We start from the raw sequence: 18,378 nt of genomic DNA on the forward strand, positions 1-18,378 counted from the left end.
TCAAAGGGGACACAGAGTACCTTATGGATGCAGGGCTCTGTCCCTGAAGATGTCCAGTCTCCTGTCCGTCAGAATCCCCCAGGGGCTGCGGATGGAGCCCGGTCCCAGTGCATGGCGACCGGTTAGGATCCCCTTCTCCCAGAGCTGCAGAGCACATTCTGAGATCCTCCACCGGCAAAATTATAACAATGGCTGCCGGCTTTCCGAGGGGAGGAGGGAGCCGTGGGCGGAACCACAAAAGTGCGGGAATCTGTGCCCCATAGTGATCAGTGAGGGGGGAGGAGGACAGCGAAGTGTGCTCCAGCCCTCACTGTCGGTGTCATACCAACCGTCCCGCCCTTCCCCCTGACTGGCAGGCCCAGGGGCGGGAGTTTAATACACTAGGCCGCAAAAGCCGGGGACTAAAGTAAAAACCGCGGCCGGCAAACAGGCACGGTCGGCGCGGTAGTCCCGGGCAAAAATCCACACCGCAGTCGCTGCAGCGTCTGAGGCCAAGGTGCTTCATGCACCGTCCCAAAGGGGACCCAGAGTATCTGTAGATGCAGGGTCATGTCCCTGGCGATACTCAGTCTCCTGTCCGGCAGATTCCCCCAGGGGCTGCGGATGGAGCCCGGTCCCAGTGCCTGGATGACCGGTCAGGATCCCACTTCACCCAGAGCCCCTAAGGGATGGGGAAGGAAAACGGCATGTGGGCTCCAGCCTGTGTACCCGCAATGGGTACCTCAACCTTAACAGCACCGCCGACTCAGTGGGGTGAGAAGGGAGCATGCCGGGGGCCCTGTTAGGGGCCCTCTTTTCTTCCATCCGATATAATCAGCAGCTGCTGCTGACTAAAATGTGGAGCATTGTGTGAATGTGTGCCTCCTTCAACACAAAGCATAAAACTGATGGGCCCGTGATGCACGGGAGGGTGTATAGGCAGAGGGGAGGGGTTACACTTTTTAAAGTGTAATACTTTGTGTGGCCTCTGGAGGCAGTAGCTATACACCCAATTGTCTGGGTCTCCCAATGGAGCGACAAAGAAACTGTCATTTGTTCAGTAATAACAATCGTAATATTTGTTCCTTATATAGTGGTAATATTTGATAACTTTGTTATTTAGGTATATTGATCATGCATATATATCTAATTAAATTGTATTATTTGGGGAAGGGAAATGGGTGTGTAGACCCTAGCAATGCCACTGGGTCTCATACCAGTAAAAAGCTGGTGAGGCAAGGTACAAAATGTACCCACACTTGCGGTAACTTCTAGCCTACATTTTCCTTTTTTGAGCTCTCATTTTCATTTAGCGCTCAGATGTTTGGTGGAGACTGCTATGATGTCTCCTACACAGTACATACTGAAACATGTAATTACTCTTCTTTCTTGGTAGCGCAGACACAATCAGCAGCATGGAACACATCATACAGCAGGACTGAGCTGTGTGCCTGTGTATCCAGCAAAGTGAAAAATGTTCTAGACACTGCAGCTTGATTTGCCTGTGCCTGCCTTATCTATCACTCTGCTAAGTGCTCCTCATCTGTAACTTGACATCTCAATGCATTAGTATTCCATCCTGCATTCAGCAAGATGAAATGGAGATGCCTTTCACAGAGGATGAGGAGACTAAGAGGCAGGGGAAGCAGAGAAGTGGCTCATAAGTGGAGAATGAAGCATTTATTTCTCAAATGTATTATGAAAGGTTTTCTTGCCAGTAGTATTGATTCATAAAAAGTCTGTTGAAATTATTTAGAGGTTTTCCACTACTAATTTAACCCCTTCTCCTATGACCTAACTTTTCCTAATAATCATTTTCCTAATATATTTCTATAATCTGATCTGCCCTTGTAAGCTTAAGTCTGTGTGGCTATTGTGATGCAGCAAGGCTAATTCCGATCTGGGGACTGGAATCAGACGAACAGAACTGTGCACGTCACTGGTAGAGATAGGGCTACCTCTCTGTGAGTGACAGCAGTCTAAGCACGCATGCTCAGATCAGCCTACAACTCTCCTATCTGCCTTCATCCAGCCAATGCTTTTTAGCGTCGTCACTGACAAGTCGTACAATGTGTTGCTTGTTATTAGAAAACATATTACAGAGCTTGTCTGCAGAAGGAACGGCATATCAAAGCTTCAGTACAAAGGGAGAGGAGAATGAAGCCTGATCTGAGATCGGTCATGCATGGTCCCTTCAGGTGACAAGCCCTGTGATATGTTTTCTAATAACAAGCAGCACATCGCAGCGCTTGGCAGCTGAAGGGACTGTGCTCCAAAGCATAGATGGAAGCAGAGAAGTGTGATCTCAGCATGCGTGCTTAGACTGCTGTCACTCACAGAGAGTTAGCCCCGCCACCACCAGTGACGTGCACTCCTCAGTTCATCTGATTCTGGTCCTAAGATCGGAATTAGCCTTGCTGCATTACAACAGCCACACAGACGTAATCTTACAGGAGCAGAGCAGGTAATAGAAGAATATCAGGAAATTATTATTAGGTAGACTTCGGTCATAAGAGAAGGGGTTAAATTAGCAGTGGAAAAACTCTAACATATAAAAAGAGTAAATGTTTCACATTTTATTTCATAATTGAACAGTACACGTGGAAAAAAGAAACTATGTTATATATCTTAAATCAGATAGTAATCCACTTATTTCTCCTCCTGAGCTGATCATTCGTCCTCAATTCACAAGTAACACCTGCCTTCAGTGACTACAGACTCTCCCCATCACTGATAACACAGGAGACTGGTGCTCAAAGATGTATGGAGAACGGTAACTCATTTCTTGAGAAAGTAAGATACTGGCCAAATCGGGTAAGCCCAACAACCAACGACAAGGCGTACCTCTTTTCCTACCTGCCTATTACTTGTAGGTTTTTGTAACCCAGAAAAAGGCATATTAGCATAGGATCCCAATTAAAAGGTATGCTTTGTCGTTGGCTGTCGGGCTTACACGAATTGACCAATTTGTAAAACCAAGTATCTCATTTTTTCTAATAGCAGTAATGCGGTGTCAGAATTCTTATATTCAAGGTTTACCTATTTTAGCTTTCTATAGTGCTGCTGTACAGATTTTGTTGATTTTTCAGTGTGTACCTGTTCACACTTAATCAATGTGTTGGTCAGTCTTTTTAGATTTGTCATTTAAGGAGAACTTGCAAAAGAATGTGTAACTCTGCCTCAAGCTCCTTCTCAACCCTTCCTTCCTTATTAAAATTTTAAAGCACTTTCAGTTATCTCCATAAGGTCTCAGTTCCACTTGCATATAGCTTCTGATGCAAGAGCATCGGAAGCCATATGCTAATGACCCTCTGCTTCGAGCATCAGTCGAGGGTCATGTGACTGTGATGCGATCTTACAATCGGGTCACAGCTGCGAAGAAGAAGGGAAAGAGAACTATCTCACTCTCCTCCTTGGCCTGACTGCGTATATCACACTTCGCTAGATAAGTATGAGGGTGTGTGAGCCAAGACTCGCTGCCAAATGCAGCATGCAGCGATTCATTTCTCAGGCCGTTATGGCATGGGAAATCAATCGCAGATGGACACTGCCCCACAGTTTTGCACTAGAGTGAGAGCAATTCAATGTTTTATCGGATTGCACTCGTCTGTGCAAAACGCAAGTGGAATCGAGCCCTTATTGGGAATATCTCTCTTCACTGAATATAGAAGTTACCTCAGAATTGAGAGTGAAATATCAGTCCAGGAGGCGAAAGAAGCAGATTCTCTAATAAGATATATTACAAAGTGTCTTATTTTCATGTGTCCTTCTGATAAATGTAATAAAAATTAAAATGTCTGTTCTCCTTTTGCCCAGGTTTAGAGACATAACTGAGGACATAGATATTTGGTACTCCTTAACTGTTAATTTAATAATTGGAAATGTGTACTAGGAGATGTGAGTTATCAAAAAAAATGGGGAAAAAAAAACCCAGTTCTTACAGTAAACTTTCTTTTTAAACCAGCTCGAGGCTGCAGACCAATAGGTTTCAGAGCACTCCTGTTGAAATTTTGGGCATCTTTATTTTCAGTTTCGCCACTTGTGGAGCTGATGCAATCACCTACTGCTTCCACTGTGATTAGATAGCGATCACTTTCTAATTCATCTCCAAGATTCACCTAGAAAGAAAAATAAAACATGATATAAAAGCACAACTTTTATCTTGTCAGATTATTTGTTGCAAAGGGAAAAGAAGGGAATTTTGTTTACTTACCGTAAATTCCTTTTCTTCTAGCTCCAATTGGGAGACCCAGACAATTGGGTGTATAGCTTCTGCCTCCGGAGGCCACACAAAGTATTACACTTAAAAGTGTAAAGCCCCTCCCCTTCTGCCTATACACCCCCCGTGCCTCACGGGCTCCTCAGTTTTGGTGCAAAAGCAAGAAGGAGGAAAAGTTATAAATTGGTTTAAAGTAAATTCGATCCGAAGAAATTTCGGAGAACTGAAACCATTCAACATGAACAACATGTGTACACAAAGAACAACAGCCCGAAGGGAACAGGGGCGGGTGCTGGGTCTCCCAATTGGAGCTAGAAGAAAAGGAATTTACGGTAAGTAAACAAAATTCCCTTCTTCTTTGTCGCTCCATTGGGAGACCCAGACAATTGGGACGTCCAAAAGCAGTCCCTGGGTGGGTAAAGTAAAACCTCGTAATAGAGCCGTAAAAATGGCCCCTTCCTACAGGTGGGCAACCGCCGCCTGAAGGACTCGCCTACCTAGGCTGGCATCTGCCGAAGCATAGGTATGCACCTGATAGTGTTTCGTGAAAGTGTGCAGGCTCGACCAGGTAGCTGCCTGACACACCTGCTGAGCCGTAGCCTGGTGCCGCAAAGCCCAGGACGCACCCACGGCTCTGGTAGAATGGGCCCTCAGCCCTGAGGGAACCGGAAGCCCAGAAGATCGGTAAGCTTCGAGAATTGGTTCCTTGATCCACCGAGCCAGGGTTGATTTGGAAGCCTGTGACCCTTTACGCTGGCCAGCGACAAGGACAAAGAGTGCATCCGAGCGGCGCAGGGGCGCCGTACGAGAAATGTAGAGTCTGAGTGCTCTCACCAGATCTAACAAGTGCAAATCCCTTTCACATTGGTGAACTGGATGAGGACAAAAAGAGGGTAAGGAGATATCCTGATTAAGATGAAAGGGGGATACCACCTTAGGGAGAAATTCCGGAACCGGACGCAGAACCACCTTGTCCTGGTGAAACACCAGGAAAGGGGCTTTGCATGACAGCGCTGCTAGCTCAGACACTCTCCGAAGTGATGTGACCGCTACTAGGAAGGCCACTTTCTGCGAAAGGCGTGAGAGAGAAATGTCCCTCATTGGCTCGAAAGGTGGTTTCTGAAGAGCCATCAGCACCCTGTTCAGATCCCAGGGTTCTAACGGCCGCTTGTAAGGAGGGACTATGTGACAAACCCCCTGCAGGAACGTGCGTACCTGTGGAAGTCTGGCTAGGCGCTTCTGAAAGAACACAGAGAGCGCTGAGACTTGTCCCTTAAGGGAGCCGAGCGACAAACCTTTTTCCAATCCGGATTGAAGGAAGGAAAGAAAAGTGGGCAAGGCAAATGGCCAGGGAGAAAAACCCTGATCAGAGCACCAAGATAAGAATATCCTCCACGTCCTGTGGTAGATCTTGGCGGACGTTGGTTTCCTAGCCTGTCTCATAGTGGCAATGACCTCTTGAGATAACCCTGAAGACGCTAGGATCCAGGACTCAATGGCCACACAGTTAGGTTGAGGGCCGCAGAATTCAGATGGAAAAACGGTCCTTGAGACAGCAAGTCTGGTCGGTCTGGTAGTGCCCACGGTTGGCCCACCGTGAGATGCCACAGATCCGGGTACCACGACCTCCTCGGCCAGTCTGGAGCGACGAGGATGACGACGAAGATCAGGTCCGACGAGGCAGTCGGACCTGATCTTGCGTAACACTCTGGGCAACAGTGCCAGAGGAGGAAACACATAAGGGAGTTGAAACTGCGACCAATCCTGAACTAAGGCGTCTGCCGCCAGAGCTCTGTGATCTTGAGACCGTGCCATGAATGTCGGGACCTTGTTGTTGTGCCGGGACGCCATTAGGCAACAGATCTCCTGAAACACGTCCGGATGAAGGGACCATTCCCCTGCGTCCATGCCCTGGCGACTGAGAAAGTCTGCTTCCCAGTTTTCTACGCCCTGGATGTGAACTGCGGATATGGTGGAGGCTGTGGCTTCCACCCATAGCAGAATCCGCCGGACTTCCTGGAAGGCTTGCCGACTGCGTGTTCCGCCTTGGTGGTTGATGTATGCCACCGCTGTGGAGTTGTCCGACTGAATTCGGATCTGCTTGCCTTCCAGCCACGGCTGGAACGCCTTTAGGGCAAGATACACTGCCCTTATCTCCAGAACATTGATCTGAAGGGAGGACTCTGGCTGAGTCCAAGTACCCTGAGCCCTGTGGTGGAGAAAGACCGCTCCCCACCCTGACAGGCTCGCGTCCGTCGTGACCACAGCCCAGGATGGGGCAGGAAGGATTTCCCCTTCGACAGAGAAGTGGGAAGAAGCCACCACTGAAGGGAAGCCTTGGCTGCCCGAGAAAGGGAGACGTTCCTGTCGAGGGACGTCGACTTCCTGTCCCATTTGCGGAGAATGTCCCATTGAAGTGGACGCAGATGAAACTGCGCAAAAGGAACTGCCTCCATTGCTGCTACCATCTTCCCTAGGAAGTGCATGAGGCGCCTCAAGGGGTGTGACTGGCCTTGAAGGAGAGATTGCACCCCTGTCTGTAGTGAACGCTGTTTGTCCAGCGGAAGCTTCACTATCACTGAGAGAGTATGAAACTCCATGCCAAGATATGTCAGTGATTGGGCCAGTGTCAGATTTGACTTTGGAAAATTGATAATCCACCCGAAACTCTGGAGAGTCTCCAGAGCAATGTTCAGGCTGTGTTGGCATGCCACTTGAGAGGGTGCCTTGACAAGCAGATCGTCTAAGTAAGGGATCACCGAGTGTCCCTGAGAGTGCAGAACTGCTACTACTGTTGCCATGACCTTGGTGAAGACCCGTGGGGCTGTCGCCAGGCCGAAAGGCAGTGCTACGAACTGAAGGTGTTCGTCCCCTATGGCGAAACGCAGGAAGCGCTGATGCTCTGGAGCAATCGGTACGTGGAGATAAGCATCTTTGATGTCGATTGATGCTAGGAAATCTCCTTGGGACATTGAGGCGATGACGGAGCGGAGCGATTCCATCCGGAACCGCCTGGTTTTTACGTGTTTGTTGAGCAGTTTTAGGTCCAGAACAGGACGGAAGGATCCGTCCTTTTTCGGCACCACGAACAAGTTGGAGTAAAAACCTGTTGTTGAAAAGGAACAGGGATCACCACTCCTTCTGCCTTCAGAGTGCACACCGCCTGAAGAAGAGCATCTGCTCGCTCGGGGGGCGGAGATGTTCTGAAGAATCGAGTCGGAGGACGAGAGCTGAACTCTATCCTGTAACCGTGAGACAGAATGTCTCTCACCCAACGGTCTTTTACCTGTGGCAGCCAGGCGCCGCAAAAGCGGGAAAGCCTGCCACCGACCGAGGATGCGGTGTGAGGAGGCCGAAAGTCATGAGGAGGCCGCTTTGGGAGCGGTTCCTCCGGCGGTCTTTTTTGGACGTGACTTAGACCGCCATGAATCGGAGTTCCTCTGATCCTTCTGAGGCCTTTTGGACGAGGAGAATTGAGACCTGCCCGCGGACCGAAAGGACCGAAACCTCGATTGTACCTTCCGTGGTTGAGGTCTGTTTGGTTTGGACTGGGGTAAGGATGAGTCCTTTCCCTTGGATTGTTTAATGATTTCATCCAATCGCTCACCAAACAGGCGGTCGCCAGAAAATGGCAAACCGGTTAAGAACTTTTTGGAAGCAGAGTCTGCCTTCCATTCACGTAGCCACATGGCCCTGCGGACTGCCACCGAATTGGCGGATGCTACCGCCGTACGGCTCGCAGAGTCCAGGACAGCATTAATGGCGTAGGACGCAAACGCCGACGCCTGAGAGGTTAAGGACACCACTTGCGGAGCAGACGTACGTGTGACTGCATTAATCTGCGCATGACAAGCTGAGATAGCTTGGAGTGCCCATACGGCTGCGAATGCCGGAGCAAAAGACGCGCCGATAGCTTCATAGATGGATTTCAACCAGAGCTCCATCTGTCTGTCAGTGGCATCTTTGAGTGAAGCCCCATCTTCCACTGCAACTATGGATCTAGCCGCCAGTCTGGAGACTGGAGGATCCACCTTGGGACACTGAGCCCAGCCCTTGACCACGTCAGGGGGGAAGGAATAACGTGTATCCTTAAGGCGCTTGGAAAAACGCTTATCTGGACAAGCTCGGTGTTTCTGGACTGCCTCTCTGAAGTCAGAGTGATCCAGAAACGTACTCAATGTACGCTTGGGAAACCTGAAACGGAATTTCTCCTGCTGAGAAGCTGACTCCTCAATTGGAGGAGCTGGGGGAGAAATATCCAACACCTGATTGATGGTCGCTATAAGGTCATTCACTATGGCATCACCTTCAGGTGTATCTAGGTTGAGAGCGGCCTCAGGATCAGAATCCTGATCTGCTACCTCCGCTTCATCATCCAGAGAGTCCTCCTGCTGAGACCCTGAACAGTGTGATGAAGTCGAGGGAATTTCCCAGCGAGCCCGCTTAGGCGACCTGGGACTGCGGTCCGTGTCAGAGACCTCACCCTGGGACCTATGGGTCACCCCAGGAACACTTTGCTGCTCCAACTGAGGGGGGCCTGGGGTCAATGATTCAACATTGCCCGGGGCCTGAGTCACCGGTCTGGACTGTAAGGCTTCTAGTATCTTAGCAGACCATTTATCCATACTCGCAGACAGTTTGTCAGCAAATACTGCAAACTCCGTCCCTGTCACCTGGACAGTGGTAGCAGGTGGTTCCACCTGGGCCACCAGTAACAGAGGCTCCGGCTGAGTAAGTGCCACAGGGGCCGAGCATTGCACACAATGAGGATCGGTGGAACCTGCCGGTAGTATAGCCGCACATGAGGTACAGGTTGCAAAGTAAGCCTGTGCTTTGGCACCCTTGCTTTTTGCGGACGACATGCTGTTGTCTCCTCTGAGTACAATCCAGGAGGGTATATAGCCAAAAATCAACAGTGCGACCGTACAGTGTAAATGTATAGCATATGAGCATATTATATATATATATATATATATATATATATATATATATATATATGTACACTTCGGCACTCAGTGGGGCCAGCACCACAGGTGCTGCTTACCGACCGCTCAAAGCGGTTGTGTGATCACCAGATTCCCTGCCTGGGCCTCCCAGAGCCGTGTTGTCTCTCCTCTCCAGTGTCAGAAGTGCTGACAGGAATGGCTGCCGGCGTTCTGTGGGGAGGAGGGGGCCGTGGGCGTGCCCTAGAAAGTGCGGGAATCTGATGCCCCACTGTGCTGAGTGAGGGGGGAGGAGGATACAAAGTATGCTCCAGCCCTCAGCGCTGACGTCCTGTGCAGCGTCCCGCCCTTCCCCTGACTGGCAGGCCTGGGGGCGGGAATATGCGATACTAGGCCGCAAAAGCCGGGCACTTAAGTTATAAGCGCGGCCGGCAAATAAGCGCGGTCGGCGCGGTAGTCCCCGGCGCACTAACACACCCAGCAGTGCTGCAGTGTGTATGGCACAAGCGCTCCATGCGCGGTCCCCCAAGGGGACACAGAGTACCTCACAGTTGCAGGGCCTTGTCCCTGACGATACCCGGCTCCTGTCCAGCAGATTCCCCAGGGGCTGCGGAGGGAGCACGGTCCCAGTGCCTGGAGACCGATTAGGATCCCACTTCACCCAGAGCCCATTAAGGGATGGGGAAGGAAAACAGCATGTGGCTCCTGCCTATGTACCCGCAATGGGTACCTCAACCTTAACAGCACCGCCGACCAGAGTGGGGTGAGAAGGGAGCATGCTGGGGGCCCTGTTATGGGCCCTCTTTTCTTCCATCCGACATAGTCAGCAGCTGCTGCTGACTAAGATGTGGAGCTATGCGTGGATGTCAGCCTCCTTCGCACAAAGCATAAAAACTGAGGAGCCCGTGAGGCAAGGGGGGTGTATAGGCAGAAGGGGAGGGGCTTTACACTTTTAAGTGTAATACTTTGTGTGGCCTCCGGAGGCAGAAGCTATACACCCAATTGTCTGGGTCTCCCAATGGAGCGACAAAGAAATGTATAATATTTAAATAATGTGAAATTATTGGAGTCATGTCCAAGACTAAAGGAATTAAATGTCCAATTTGAACAAGTACAGTACCTGCTGCTCATTTTTCTAGCTCAGTATTGACAAATGGCCGTAGATATCCAGTAATAGATACATTGCTAACATGATCATCCTTATAGTTGCCAATATATAAAAGTATAACTGCTAGCAGACATCTATGTCTCCTAACTAAATGTCACAAAAACCAACACACAAATGATTCACACATTTTTTTTTCTATTATAGCACAAAGAGGTTCTTATTGTCGTAGCAAAAAATGTCATAGACCAAGTGTCATGCACCGAGCTTACTTTGCAGGGGCGTAACCAAATGCCTACGGGGTAGTTACCAGAGCCTCTTATGGGGAGGTTGGATTTGGCTAGCAGTAGACACCAAGTAACGCTCCTAGGTAGTCCCCAGGCTGCAGCAACTGACCCCAGGAGTCAGGGATGCAGGTAACAGGCAGAACTAGATCTGGATCATAGGCAAAGTGGATACAGTTACTGGTTCTGACTGGACAGCTGGTATGGTATGCTGGCTAGCAAGATGAACATGGGTTCAGGATGGCAGGACAAGCTTGAGTACTGACTGGTAGGTTTGGTTCGGGTACAGACAGGGAAGACAACTAACTAGCAGACACAGGAGCAACTAGAAACTATGTTACTCAGATACCTCCCAATCGGGGAAGGTGCCTTAAATACATAGTGCCTCCCAGCAATAGGCTGGGGACAATTCCGGTTTGCACATGCTGACTCTAAGTTTTGGACCAAGTGTGCGCCTTAAGGGATTCGCCAGGAGACCTGCGGCACGAGCACAACGCCCGGGGAGCAGGGGACTGCAGCTGCACCCGGCGCATGCGGAGGAGAGGCAGCAAGACGGCCGCAGGGACAGTACCGCCCTCCTTATGCTCCCTCCTTTCCATGCCTGAAAGGAATCTCTGCAGGAGAAATGGCGCATTAATATTTTCCTTGGGCTCCCATGACCTTTCTTCAGGACCAAATTCCTTTTCGTCTACCAGAAAAAAAAAAGAAAAAAAAAAAAACCATAACACATTTTACCTCTCACTTTCTTCATGGCCAGGAAGTACTTGACCTCAAGGACATCCTCCAAGCTGACAGGTGAAAGCGCGGCATAGGGATTTTTGAAAGAAGTGGCTAAAGTTCAAGAAGTTTAAGAAGGGATACAAGAAAGGAGTTGGGAATGAGTAGCGGGACAGGAAGTTTCAATTTGTAGGACACAGTCTTGATTTGTTTGATGACCTTTAAAGGAAACAATGAAGCAAGGACCCAACATATAAGGCCACTTGAGACAGATGTACCTCAAGGAAAGCTAAACCTTATCTCCAGCACGAAAACATGGTGGATCCAACAGTCTCTTGATCGCTTCAGAAGACATTTCTAAAGGTGGCCTTTGTGTCCTTTGGCCTTTCCCCTTAGACAAATCAAATAATTATGGTATGAGAGGCAACGGATATTGGCTCTCGATCTGATTGAGGCCTCTAGAGACAATACATGGCCGAGGAGAGAAAAACAACAACAACAAAAAAAAAAAAAATAAAAAAAAAAAAATCGAGCTTTTGCTGGCGAAGAGAACTTCTGGATAAAATGCTCTTGCCAGGTTCTCCTTGACGTAGTCTGACATGGCCTGAGTCACTGTCAGAGATCGAGCATGGATACAACGTTAAGAAGGGGAAAATCTAGAAGCAGATCTATAGGACAGTCATACGGCGTATGAGGAGGTAACGTCTCCGCATCTTTATTGTTGAAGATGTGAAGACATCCATGACCAATAAGCGGGCGGCAGACCTGGCAAACTGGACACCGACACAGACAGGCTAGCAGGATGTAGAGACGAGACACATCTTGTGGCATGAGTGTCCAACAAAGCACCTCACTGGACTACCAGTCCAAGATGAGTTTGTGAATTTGAAGCCAAGGCAGGGAGAAGAGGATGAGACAGGTTAGGATGCAACTAAAAGGCGATCTTCTCCATATGCAGGTCTCCTACTCAAAACACCACCTGCTCTGTAATGAAATGAATGGCCTCAGATAAAGCTCTTTCATTGACTGATGATATTAACCAAAGAGTCTCTGTAGGAGTAGACCAGGAATTCAATATCAATCCACCAGGGCCTGTTGCATGAAGTTTCCTGCTGATCCTAAATCCAGATAGACCACCTCTGTGAACCAGATGTCTCCAGATGATACAGCCACAGAGAAAACGGAGAATTATTTTTGCCAATGACTTTCTCTCCAACAGACCCTAGGCTTGGTAGTGTCCCACGTTTTCTGGACAGGAGCGGATGAGGCGAGTTGCATTACTGCAGTAGTAATATAATCCTTTGCCGTGGCTGTGTTCCTGCCATTGCTCAGCCATCTTAACATGGTTGACCTGCATAGATTCTGGAGAGACGGCAGAGGCTGAAAGCTAAGCAATGAGCAGTCGTTGAAGGACAGAGCTAGGCGCAGGGAACTTTTGTTTCGCGTCCCTTCTCTAGATCGTTCTCGGAACCTCAGGTCGATCCAGCTAGCCAGGGAGATTAGGTCATCCAGGGTGGTAGCAATGTCACAACCTGGAAGCTTGTCTTTAATCCTACCAGATAGACCTTCCCAGAAGGTGGCTACCAGCTATTACATCCCAGTAAGGAGGACAGTGTAAGGAACTGAACTGCCTTCGCCCCACCATCAGACTATCCTGTCACAGTCTGAGGAGAGAGGAAGCGGCTGAAGTGAGTTGACCCAGCTCAAAGACCTTGCAGAACACTTCTAGAAAGAAGCTGCAGACTCATGGTCACTGGATCTCCTCTCTGCCACTAAAGCTTGAGCCATGCAAGTGCCTCTCCACCTAGGTGGGTCATTAAAAACACCACTTTGGACCAACGTGAAGGAAACTGATGTGACTGTGCTGTTTTTATTTGTCTTAGTTAAAACTGTTATTTAATGTTTTCATGCTTGTCTCTTCTGCCATATACTGGTCAGACCTTTCGGCTCCTCTGTTTCCTTTGCCCAGCCCATGGGAGTGTCTGATGACCCTCTTGCATCACATCCTGGGATATTCTTTTCCAAAGCAGAGTCTGTGAGAACAACATCCCTTATTGGAGCTACTAGGAGCAAAGTCTTCTGACCACGTAGTAGCTACAGAGGCAAGCATCGCTGGAAGATTTCAATGCCAAGTACTTGGATTACTGCACTCTGCATGTCCTAACCTTTGGAGAAAATAAACCACCATTGTTTCATCTCAGCTTGTGCATGTGTAACTCTGGAGTGCTCTGGTCCTGTCTGCCTCACCTATAGGAAAAACGAAGGTAAGATTCTCACAACCTCTCACAACTATGTACCTTCCATCGCCTTTAAGCCTTTAAGTGGGGACAGAACAGTCAGAAGACTGCTTAAGAGCTCAATACCCCGGCTACAGATCCCTAAGAGCCCTGTAACTTCCCATGTAATCTGCCTAGCAACAAGCCTTGTGCACTAGTCTGCCTGCACAGTGCATGCCTGGACAAGCCTAAGGGATAGTTCTCCCGTCTGCCACGTCCTGTGTCACCTCTGCTTGCATTGTAAAGGGACAGTTTATGCACCTGCTATTTCTCTCTTGCTATACTCCTTCTATAGACTTGCAGTACATTATACCTCATTACTGCACATCGCTGCACTCTGAACCCCAAGTTTTACTAAAGACACCTTGGGAATTTCATCAGGGAGTCCTTGCAGAGCTGCACAACGATTTTGGATCCCTATTCAAAAGTCAAGTTTCTTAAAGAGACAGTACACCTTAAATAAAAATGGCCGAAAAAGACCTCGGACAGTTCCCCACTGCTGAAACAGAGCAAATACAACCTGATACTGTCCATTATGAAGCCCAGGAGGCAGAGCCCATGCTTTCAGCAGACCAAGTTGTCCGACCGAAGCGCTCTTCCAAACCCACGATAAAGGCCGCTGAAAACTATCACACTATGAAAGATGAGTCATGTGATCACCTGGAAGAACAGTGGGAACGAGTCACCTATTACATGTCAAGACTTGGATCCTCATCAGGTGATGCCGCATGCTTACAAGCTGCTCTAGAACGGCTGAACACAGCTCATGAAAGATACAAGAGACTGTCAACAAGGTACATTACCTTTCTAAAAGACTCTAAAATTGATGAAGCACTTTCAGACCTGAGCAAGGCAGAAGAGGTAGACAAGGAAAGAGATGCCAAGGTGCAAGATGCCATAGACAAGGCCGAACACTGTATCTCTCACCAGCAAGAAACCAGATCACACCGATCAACCTCATCTAGACGTTCCTCTCGGTCATCCGGGTCATCATCCTCGAGAAGCTCAGCCCTGAGCGACAGGATACTAGAGGCCCGCATAAGAGCAGAGGAATCCAAGGTGAGACGTTCCTTCACAGAAAGAGAAGTAGAGGAAGAAGCCAAAAGGGCAGAAGCAGAAGCCCTTGCAAAAGCAGAAGCTGCTAAAGCTGAAGCCAAAAGGACAGAAGCAGAAGCCCTTGCAAAAGCAGAAGCCGCTAAAGCAGAAGCCCATGCAAAAGCAGAAGCTGCTAAAGCGGAAGCAAAAAGGGCAGAAGCGGAGGCTCGGATAAAGATTCTTCGGTCACAGATGGAAGAGGAAGTTGCGCTAGCTAAAGTGAGACTACTTGAGCAAGCATTGATCCAAGGTCCTGATCCAGCTCACTCGCCACCACTGGAAGCAGACAATCCAGTTGATCGCACAAGAGACTATGTACTGAATCAGTTACCTGTAGCAACCCCGGTTTGCCGTACCGTCCAAACCGACAACACCGAAACCTCCAACTTACCTCTACCAGTGCCAGTGCCACCTAAAGCACCCGAGCAAATTAATAACAGTCACCAAGAGGTCCCCTCTCAAACACAGTCACCACAGCAAGATGGCAACCAAGTGTTTCCTGACCCACTTCCACAGCTCAAGCAGCGGTCATCAGAATCTACAGAGGCTAAACCACAGCTCAACCCTGCAGCAACGTCATTCTACCCGGGAACATCTCATCCATTCACGCCAGGCAGCCCATACGCCCCAGGGGCATCACGAGTCGTCGTGGCAACAAGTGGTGAGAAATCAGATATGTCTGAGTTTGCCAGGTTCATGGTGAGCAGAGAGCTAATCAACACTAGTCTCACAAAATTTGATGATCGTGCAGAGAGCTACAGGGCCTGGAAAGCAACTTTCAAGGCAGCCATCGCCAATCTCAACTTCACTGCAGAACAGGAGATCGACCTCCTGATCAAGTGGTTGGGCCCAGGCTCTACAAACCGTATCAAGAGCCTCAGAACCGTCTATGTGGGACAAGCAGAAGCAGGTCTCGCTGCTGCATGGCAGAGACTGGAACGCACCTTTGGCAGCGCAGAAGCAATAGAGAAAGCCCTATTCAAGAGACTGCAGGACATCCCAAAGATCAACCTTAAAGAAGTCCACAAGCTTCAAGACCTAAGTGATCTGCTCATGGAGCTGGAGCTCGCCAAAAGAGATCCTCGTCTGTCTGGGCTGTGCTACCTGGATACAGCCCATGGAGTGAACCCAATCGTGGTGAAGCTGCCATACAGTCTGCAGGAGAAATGGGCAACGTCAGTCTCAAGGTACAAAAGAATGCATGACGTCACCTTTCCCCCATTTATTCAGTTCTGCAAGTTCATCGATGAGCAGGCCCAGATGAGGAACGACCCCAGCCTCGACTTCCTAGAGTTCAACACTTCGGCAGCCGCAACATCATCATCAAGGTATGAAGGTGCCATACACAAACGCAGAGACATTAAGAACACTGTGAGTGTCAGGAAGACTGAGCTACCATCACCTGCAGCACGCACAGATAAACAGAACACCATCTCATCACGAGATAAGTCTTTCAATCAAGAATGTCCCATCCATAAAAAACCGCATTCACTGAACAAGTGCAGAGGGTTTAAATCTAAAACCCTACAGGAGCGCAAAAAAGTCCTCACAGAGCTTGGGATTTGTTTCAAATGCTGCGCATCACTTGAGCACATGGCCAAGGACTGTAAATCCATCGTCAAGTGTGAGGAGTGTCATAGTGTAAAACACGTTTCAGCCATGCACCCAACCCAGCTAGCTAGAGACACACCGGCTGCAGTCACCACCACTCCCACTCCAAGTCATGGCGGGGAGCCCAAGAATCAGACTGACACCACCACAGCCGTCTCCTGCTCATGCTCAGAGGTATGTGGAGAGGGCCAAACACAGAAATGTTGTGCCCGAATATGCCTCATCAAGGTTTATCCCGAGGGACATCCAGAAAAGGCAATGAAGGTGTATGCCATCATAGACGACCAAAGCAACCGGTCCCTAGCAGGAACCAAATTCTTTGAAGCCTTCGGAATTAATGGACCATCAGAACCCTACACCTTGAACACCTGCTCGGGTCGCATAGAGACTAGTGGCAGAAGAGCCCAGGGATTCATTGCTTCTCCTATCAATGGGAAGACTGAAATACCTCTACCAACGCTCGTTGAATGTGACCAAATACCCAGCCACAGGAATGAAATTCCTACCCCAGAAGCTGCATTTCATCAACCACACCTAAGACACCTCGCTAGCGTTATCCCACCTCTGGACAATAACACAGAGATTCTACTCCTGCTCGGCAGAGACAATCTAAGGGTACACAAGGTGCGACAGCAGTGTAATGGGCCTGACTATGCACCATACGCCCAGAGACTGGACTTGGGATGGGTAGTCATAGGAAATGTGTGCGTTGATCGATCAGAAATTGATTCCTTCAAGACTTATGTGCATGGAGATGGGCGCACAACCTGCTTAAAGCCATGTCCTCATCACTATGGAGTGAAAGAGAAGTCTACAGACACAATACAGCTACCTGACATTGCTTCTTCTCTGCATATCGACAACTTGGGAAGATCAGTCTTTCACACAACCAAGGACGACGATAAAGTAGCCTTGTCAGTAGAGGACAGAGAATTCATCGAAATAATGGACTGTGAGTTTTCTAAAGACAAAACCAACCATTGGGTCTCTCCATTACCCTTCCGATCTACCAGGGTAAGACTCCCAAACAACAGAGCTCAAGCTCAGACCAGATTTAACTCTCTTCAGCGTTCTATGAGCAGCAAACCTGAAATGAGAGAACATATTGTTGCCTTTATGGACAAAATATTCCGCAACAACCACGCAGAACCTGCTCCATTCTTGAAGAAGAACGAAGAGTGTTGGTATCTGCCTTCATTCGGTGTATACCACCCACGAAAACCGAATCAAAATCAGGGTTGTCTTCGACTCCAGCGCCAGACATGAAGGCGTATCCCTTAACGATGTTCTGCTCACAGGTCCTAACCTAACAAACAACTTGGTAGCAGTATTGCTGAGGTTCAGAAAAGAGCTTGTCGCCATCACTGCCGATATTGAACAGATGTTCCACTGTTTCCTAGTCAGAGAGGACCACCGGAACTTCCTCAGATTTCTGTGGTACAAGGATAATGACACCAATAAAGAAATGGTGGAATATCGTATGAGGGTCCACGTGTTTGGAAACAGCCCTTCACCCGCAGTTGCAACCTATGGTCTCCGGAGAACCGCATTAGAGGGAGAGTCCGAGTATGGAACAGATGCCAGAGACTTTGTTGAGAAAGACTTTTATGTAGATGATGGGCTCAAATCACTACCCACCGAGGAAGAAGCCATTGATTTGCTCAAAAGGACTCAAGGCATGCTGTCCCAGGCAAAACTCAGGTTACACAAAATTGCTTCCAATAGTCTGACCGTAATGAGAGCCTTTGAGTCGGGTGATCACGCCCCTGGGTTCAAGGACATTGACTTGGGGCTAGACAGTGCACCCGTGCAGAGGAGCCTGGGCATCAGATGGGATCTTGCAGCCGACTCCTTCGGATTTCAAGTAAGTTGCTCAGACAAGCCATTCACAAAACGTGGTGTCCTCTCTATAGTGAACAGCTTGTTCGACCCACTGGGATTTGTGACGCCTATCACTATACAAGGCAAATCCTTGCTGAGACAATTCTCTGAAACCGTCAAGGACTGGGATACCCCACTCCCTTCCGACAAACAGCAAAAATGGGAAGCTTGGAAACAGTCGTTGTGTGGGTTGAACAACATCCACATCCCAAGATGTTATCTCAAAATCTCCCTCACCTCTAGCATAAAGAAGGAACTGCACATCTTC

The 18,378-nt window shown here is 48.8% G+C and overlaps 1 protein-coding gene across 1 annotated transcript in view; it reads right to left on the minus strand.

The window, feature by feature from the left end:
* Positions 1–18,378, minus strand: part of ZGRF1 (zinc finger GRF-type containing 1) — a 189,658-nt gene that overhangs the window by 159,380 nt on the left and 11,900 nt on the right. The window contains exon 4 of the mRNA XM_075349440.1: positions 3,921–4,097. Coding sequence (XP_075205555.1) covers positions 3,921–4,097 — 177 coding nt within the window. The remainder of the gene's footprint in view (positions 1–3,920; positions 4,098–18,378) is intronic.

Source organism: Anomaloglossus baeobatrachus, chromosome 1, assembly GCF_048569485.1.
Source record: "Anomaloglossus baeobatrachus isolate aAnoBae1 chromosome 1, aAnoBae1.hap1, whole genome shotgun sequence".
In the NCBI taxonomy this organism is placed as follows: domain Eukaryota; kingdom Metazoa; phylum Chordata; class Amphibia; order Anura; family Aromobatidae; genus Anomaloglossus; species Anomaloglossus baeobatrachus.